A 7,847-nucleotide genomic window follows, 5' to 3' on the forward strand; every position below is an offset into this window, starting at 1 on the left:
AGGGGTCCAAGATTATCTTCTGTGTCTGTGTTAATTGGTTTCCCTTTTCTTTGTTGAAGAGGGTCTGTGCAATCCTTCTGCCTAGTCTGCCATCTTGCCCCGCCTCCCTTTTTTCTTTTTTTGCATTACAATTAAAAATCTGTTACAGATTGGCATGGGCACAGAGATCATGTTTGTAAATCTCTGATAGTGCAGTTTAAAACTTAAAAATCCACTACTCTAATTTTTAATCTAAAAAGTATTTTTATTATTTAAACTTCTTCATTGTGCAAATATCAGGGGAAGTATATAATTGATACATACAAATTTTGATCCTATAAGACAATTTGCCAATGTTGTACCTGTAAATACCGGTTTGCTATAAACTTAGAGCACTAAACTAGAATCAGATCACCTGCTAGGTCATTCATCAGCTAAGTAATCCTAGAAAATCTTTTAGCCCTTCTGAACCTATATTAAGACCATAAAAAGTAGAGAGGCAAACTAGACTATCTTATATAAAATCCTTTCTAGGGGGGGAAAATGAAAACAAATACTCGATAATACTTAAATATGCACCCCAAAAGTGATTTCTCCTCTCAATTCTGACAGTATCATACATATCCATCTGAAGTGACACATCTGAGAAGCATCTTACCTCTGGTGTCATTTTCTATTTCTGTCCTCCAGCGATGTAAACAGCTTTCCAGCACAGAAAGTTCTTCTTCTGTTATGTGCCTTGGTGCAGGATGCATGGGCAAATCTGGAGGTATCCGAGACTGAGTGAATGGTTTGTGTATTACTGATCTTGATGAAATGGCGGCAATGGCCGCAGGTGATGTGCTTGGCAGTTCTGAAGAAGGAGCTCCCTGTTGTTCTGTTGTGCTGTATTTTTTTAAAATAAAATATTTATTACTAAATTTTCTTAAACTCTAGACCAAGGTTGTGTTAATTATATTAGCTCATAATTTCAAAACAAAAGATCTTTAAAAAAAAAATAGGCAGACTGATCTAATATTCTAATAAGATTCTTAATATATAAGGACTACATTATTACACAATTGAAATTATGGCTTTACAGCAGAAATGGCTTAATTTTTTTTTTTTTAAGAACTACATCTCATGTATACTGAAATTGTAACGACTTCCCTTGTTAATACTTATCAGCTTAATTATAGAAACTAATTGTAATTTAACACTATTATATTCATGGATCATAAAAGGTTGAAACTTACATAACTATAGACCAAAAATAATTCAAGTATAATTCTGAACAAAAAAATATGAAAATGTCAATCCACAACCATAAAAACTATTGAATAAGAAAAAAAATCTAGAAGACATGCAAGCTTCTAAAGTGAATCATTCTTTTCAAGAGTTCATTAAAAGAAATCACAATATACATCATAAGACTTTCTTTAAAGACAATCAATTCATTATTATATAAAAAAGGTAACACAACTATCTCTTGCATCAATAAAATTTTTTACCTTGGTAATGTTTGTGATGGTATGGAACCACTAGATGGGGAACTAGCATCAATATCATCAACAGGAGAAGTGCAAACAGGTTTACTTGAGGCAAATTCCAATGCATACTGTAGAACATCTACCAAGGGGAATCGTTTAGGACCCGAACCATAGCTTAAGTATCTGTTAACCATAAAATGTATGAATGCTTCTATTTGTATATACAGCACATTTGTTTTTACAGTAATTATTATAAAACCAGATGAAAATATTTCAACAAATCTGTCTCAACAATTGACTCTGCTATCAAATAAATTAAATGTTCTGCAAGGGAAGAAAACCGATGTTAATTAACACTGAATGTGTATATATTCTGTTATAATTTTTAAATGCTGTTCTAAGTTGTAACTCAATAGGAAGATAAAAGCTGATAGTACTCGTCTTCTGAGACTGTTTTTATTTTTAGATCTGTCATTTGATCTCATGACCAAAATGTTAACTTTTATTAACCTCTGATTACTTTTATCTGATTATCTCTCAATATGATTACTGATACTTTTAAAGATAAAAATTGCTAAAATAAGACAGATTGTTTTGAAAAAGCAGTTTTAGGCTACCAATTTTTAAATTAATACCCAAAGAAGGGAATACAGCTTAGATCAACTGTTGCAAACAGTTATCTCTGACCATGCTTTAAGCCTTTAGACTTATGTCTGACATGTACAAATGGCTTCTCTTGGAAACCATCAAAAGCTCTAGATGATATATGATCTAGTAAGACCATATTCATGCCTGGCACTTCATTGGTGCTATATGGTAGCTACTACCACCTCCTATACAGGGATGTGCTTGCTCTCCAGGCTACCTATATCCCCTGTCCACCATCTTGTAACTGACCTCTTTATCTTATTTATAAAAGCTTTTATAAGGCCCTGACAGGCATTTGAGATGGTATCTTTGGTGTTTAGGAGAAAAGTTCAGTCACCATTTGTTTTAATGGAAATCTCAATAGTAATACTGAGTTTTATTCAAGAAGCTATCTCAATAGTAAACTAGCTTAACTTCAATTCTATTTTCAGTACCATGAACATTATTTGAGAACAATGAGGAAATATTTCATTTTAAACATTAAAATAATCTTCTAACGTCAACTTAACAAAAGTCAAAATGAAACTCTTTCAGTGTAGATTTATTACTACAATTTATTTACTACTTTCAAAGTAGGTTTATTTACTACAACTAGAATTACAAATCACTCAAAACAAATTTGAAATTAAAGGTCTAGAGAGCCACTAAATAGATCATTTCCTACATTTATTTTTTAATTTCATAAAATACCTTTCTAGTCTTTGTTGTAATACCGTGAGGTAATCTTTAAGTCTCTTGATCTCTTCTCTCTTAATTCTTGTTATTTCTCTGTTTCTGTGCATATATCTATCAAGAAAAAGAAAAATAGCACTCATTAGCATTTCTAAATACCATGGAGGTAGATGCAATTTTAAGTCTAGGCATCATTTCATTCAAAAATTTCCAACAAAATGCTAGACAAACAATGCAAAATACTGTATTTATGAATTTTAACAAAATTTAGTTTATTGAAATAAGCTTTTTTAATTTCCTTTTAACATTATTCCCAGTAACTACTTTTCTAATATGAAGAGAACTCTCTATTGCCCTTGACAAATGGTATCAGATATGTCATTGCAAAAAAAGTAGATATTAACTCTAAGAAAATTAAGCAATATTTTCATTTAAACATATTAATTTTCTGTATTTTTACTAAACGGTTTCAAAACTAACTCATACTGTATGCTAAACCATACCTGTCTAGATATAAAACCTGAGGAAATTCTAATTTGTTGTGAATTTTTTCTGGTCTTCCCAGTGCCTGATTAAATTCAAATCTTGACAATTCAAATGTTAACACAGGTGGCAGTTCGGTAAACCAATGCTGAAACAAAACAAAACAAAACAAAAACACCTTAATATCTCTTTCCTGTTTTCTCCACGGCAATTTTGGGCACAGAATTTTGGCACTGACATTTTTATGTGATCACTACAATGCTGACATCACAAGTACTTGCTTGGGTACACAATTTGGTTAAAATTTGACTTCTCTATGTAAGAGTTTCACATTTTTTGAAAATTCCAATAGTGACAACAATCATGAAAGAGAAAAGTCTTCTAACACTGGCTCTTCTGTGATAATTCTTTTAATTAAATTTCTAATGCAAAGAGAAAGACAGTGGTTAATATCATGGCTTCATAGTTTCAGTCTCTGGACCTCTGCAATATTTTGTCAATATTACTCCCAGGAATGGTACTTAATGCAATCAATCACACTGTCAAAAATCTGTGACAAACTAACTAGTAAGATATAGTACTCAAAGGAAAAAAAAAACTGTAGCACAGAATGATCACAACTGTCATGTCAAAAATCAGAAACGTAACTGATATTTTAATTTTATTCTCTTGTTGGATTTAGACTCATTTAAGAAAAGGATCACTAACAAATATCAAATTTATACTTACAGTAAAAACTAAAAACTCACTGCCATTGAGTTGATTTTGACTCACAGTGACCCCTCCTTGGGTTGCTGAGGTGGTATCACTATGGAAGTAGATTGCCCAATCTTTCTTTTCAGTAGTGGCTGCTGGGTTTGAACTGTCAGCCTTCTGGTTAGCAGTCAAATGACAGTTAAGTACAGTTAAAATCTTCTAAAAGACAAGCTTAAATAATTAAATGTCTCATTGCTATGAACGAAATAATGATGATGAATATAATTGTAGATGTATTCCTGTAGCTCCCCACCATGACAACACACACTGGGGCAACTATTTCATTAGGCATAAAATTCAACAAAAGTTTAAAAAAGAATGATTTTAAAATAACACCTTCAAATTTTACCTAAGTATATCATTTGGGAGCTCTGGTAGCGTAGTGCCTAAAGTACTTGACTGCTAACCAGAAGGCTGGAGGTTCAAACCCACCAGCCACTCCTTGAAAGGAAGGTTGGGCAATCTGTTTTTGTAGTGATACAGCCTCGGAAACCTAAGGAGGGGTCGCTATGAGTTGTGGCTCACTGACGGCAAACAGCAACATTATTTAAAGAGAAAACAAAATGAACAAATTGTAAATGAAAAATACGAACATGAAAAAAAATTAAAAAATATTTTCAAAGTATCCTGCAATGTGCTACAGGTACAAAGAAAATAATGCACAGTATACATCTGTGATATTTTCATGTGTCATAAAAGGTACATCAATAAGAAGAGCACATGGATTTAAAGGCAAACATTCAACAAAGCAGGAATGATAGACACCTGGCAAACTGAATTTGACTAGATCTTAGAAGGCTACTTTTCTCTAAATAACAGCAATAAAATTAAATGGTTATTCACAATTATTTCTCATTCATAAAATGTTAATTGAACTGAGATTTCCTGAGTTGGATTCAGACTGTCTTTTATCAAAGTTAAGTATTAAGGAATTTGTTTTATAGGGTTATTAGCTAAAATGAACTAGATAAACTTATTAAAGTTCTAACATCAGAACATCAAGTTTTAAAATTTGAGAAGCAAAGTTCTGCTTACTTATTTTGTTCTCATATGGCATGGCATTAGTAAAAATTTTTTAGATTAATTCCAACCTGTATTTAAAATTAAGAATTAAAATATATTCACCACCCACCTACCATTGTTGAGTTGATTCCAACTCAACAGCCATCCACCAGGGCAAAGCAGAACTGCCTTACAGGGGTTACAAGGCTATAAATCATTACAGACGCAGATTGCCTCATCTTTCTCCCATGGAGCAGCTAGAGGGTTTGAACTGCCAACTTTTCAGTTAGCAGCCAAGTGCTTTAACCAGCAATGCTCCTTAATATATCCACGTCACTAAAAAACTTTTGATGTCTTAAGCTAATACTCTCTACTCCATTTTTTGAGGAAGCTCTGGTGGCATAGCATGAGCTCAGTCATTATGTTCAAGTAAGTACATTTTAAGAACTATTACTTTCATATTTTATTATAATACTTTAACTGTCACTATTAAAATTAAATAGTTACATACTTTAATTCAGGAGAACCTATAATGACCAGAAGAAATAATGTAAGTCTTTCTCTAATATCATGAAAAGCACCAGAAATGCTTTCATTTCTAACTAAATAAGGATACTCATGTTATGTTTGTTATGGTATGTTATGTTTATGATTTCTGCATAATGACCCGGTTTTTGGAAACTATGTCTGTAAGTGAAGCATGGGTATTCTCATGTACACAAGTATAACTAGAAATTTTAAATAATATAAGATTTTTTTTCTTAAAAAAACCTTTCTTTCCATTGAACTACATTTATTTATCTGTAATTTAACTGGTATGCAATGCTACTAGGACAGAGTTCATTAAAAAAATGACTTTGGTTTTTCATATCTCTAAACACATTTTTATTAACTATTTTGGGGGGGGTGTTAAACAATAAACCTAAAAGTGCAATATATATCTGTAGTTAGTAAAAGTACTTAATTTATATAATCAGCAATAATAATACTAGTGCTTGTGAATTCAGCAAGTTACTCTATAAATCTGACCTATTAACAGCAATAGTTTCTAGAGTGAGGGTAATCATTTTCACAGATTTCAATCACTGATTTTTCTGCTAAAGTGTCTAAAATATCTTGCTTCTGTAGTAAGATTACAGGAATATAGAAAAAAAGATCACATCTAAAGTTTCAAATTCACCATAGAAAACTAAACAAAGCCAGGATGTAAACAAAGCACTAGAAGGAGAAACTTCCTATTCCAGTTCAAAAATTAATTCCAGTCATCTAATTGACTTCATTCACACCCAATTTCACTTTGAAAGATAAATTACCAGTATAGTATCTCCATCATTTCCACATTTCTTTAATTTTTTTAAAGGAAAGCTTTAGAAAACATCTTCCAGCAGTACAGTATGTGTAGGAAAATTTGGCCCTGTAGCCCAAAGATCCCTCTTCTAACTATCCTATGTTACTCATTCACGTTCAGAAGTATTTATTCAAAGAAATGTTTTGAAATAAATCTTTGTTTGGCTACTGTCTCACAAGAAAATTAAATCAAGTTAATTTTATAAATACAAGCTACATGATAACCTGCAGGATTTAAAAGAATCATATAAAGCTATATACTGACATGGAAAGATGCTCATAATATACTGTTTAGTAAAAAATGCAAGTTTCAGAACAGCATATATAGATATGCACAAACATGTATATGTGCATAGCAGTAGTCTAAAAAAGTGTGCAAATTTTTATTAGTAGTGAATACCCACATAAGAAGTGAGATATTTACTATCTGAGATTTTTTTTTTCCCTCTAGTAGGGCACTTAAAGGAGCTCTGATAGCAGAGTGCCTAAGACACTTGACTGCTAATCAGAAGACTGGCAGTTCAAACCCACCAGCCACTCCTCGGAAGGAAGGTTGGGCAATCTACTTCCATAGTCATACTGCCTCGGAAACCCAAGGAGGGGTTGTTATACTCAACAGCATGTAACAACAACAATAAGGCACTTAAATGGTATATATAAGTTTCCTGAAAAATCTCATTTATAAATTATATACCATTTAATTAAAATTAAAAATTTGTAATAAAAAAACCAGTTATTCTAAGAAGGAAGGTTGAGCAATCTATTTCCGTAGTGATACTGCTTCAGAAACCCAAGGAGGGGTTGCTATGAGTCGGGTCCGACTCGATGGCAAATAAGAACAACAAGAACATTACCTATAATTATTTTTTATTAATTAAGTTGTCTCTTGGTGTGTGTCATTCCAGAAATTTAAACTCTTGCATCCACTGATGAATGCTTTACCTTGAGCAATTCTGAAGACCAAAGGTCTTTATATTAATTGACTATAGCTATATTTCAGAAAAAGAGAGGTTCTTCTGTGTCAAAGAACAAAATCAACAGATTTTTATAAATAATAGTTCAAGAGATAGTATGCCAATTTAGAAATAGCCTTAAATGTTACTCATTAGCCATCAGAGACTAAAGAATAAAAATAGCTATTTTGAAGAATATAATGAAATGAAATTATAATTTAAATCTGTGATCAAAATCTTTTAAGATATTCTACTGCAGGAAATTATAGCTTCTTTGAACAGGTTGAATTATTGAAACTATGGTCCCCACAATAACTAGAAAATTAGTAAAAGGAGTCACAGATAATCAAATCTGTTAGTATTGAAACTCATTACAAGCTTTTTCTAAGGAAGACGGAATTCTTCTGAATTTAGAGAAGATGAAAAAACATTTCATTTTTTAGGTTTATTGGATATCCTACTTGACTGCTCACCAGAAGGCTGGCGGTTCAAACCCACCAGCCACTCCTCAGAAGGAAGGTTGGGCAATCCTACTTCC

The 7,847-nt window shown here is 32.1% G+C and overlaps 1 protein-coding gene across 1 annotated transcript in view; it reads right to left on the reverse strand.

Annotated features, from left to right (window-relative positions):
• The window catches only part of USP25 (ubiquitin specific peptidase 25), a 172,131-nt gene that overhangs the window by 74,360 nt on the left and 89,924 nt on the right, over positions 1–7,847 (reverse strand). Inside the window, exons 9-12 of the mRNA XM_042783647.1 lie at positions 3,272–3,399; positions 2,787–2,882; positions 1,470–1,631; positions 638–864 (exon numbers count right to left, since the gene is read on the reverse strand). Coding sequence (XP_042639581.1) covers positions 638–864; positions 1,470–1,631; positions 2,787–2,882; positions 3,272–3,399 — 613 coding nt within the window. The remainder of the gene's footprint in view (positions 1–637; positions 865–1,469; positions 1,632–2,786; positions 2,883–3,271; positions 3,400–7,847) is intronic.

Source organism: Orycteropus afer, unplaced genomic scaffold (assembly GCF_000298275.1).
Source record: "Orycteropus afer afer isolate SDZICR_OR568_19922 unplaced genomic scaffold, OryAfe1.0 scaffold00022, whole genome shotgun sequence".
NCBI classification, from domain to species: Eukaryota; Metazoa; Chordata; class Mammalia; order Tubulidentata; family Orycteropodidae; genus Orycteropus; species Orycteropus afer.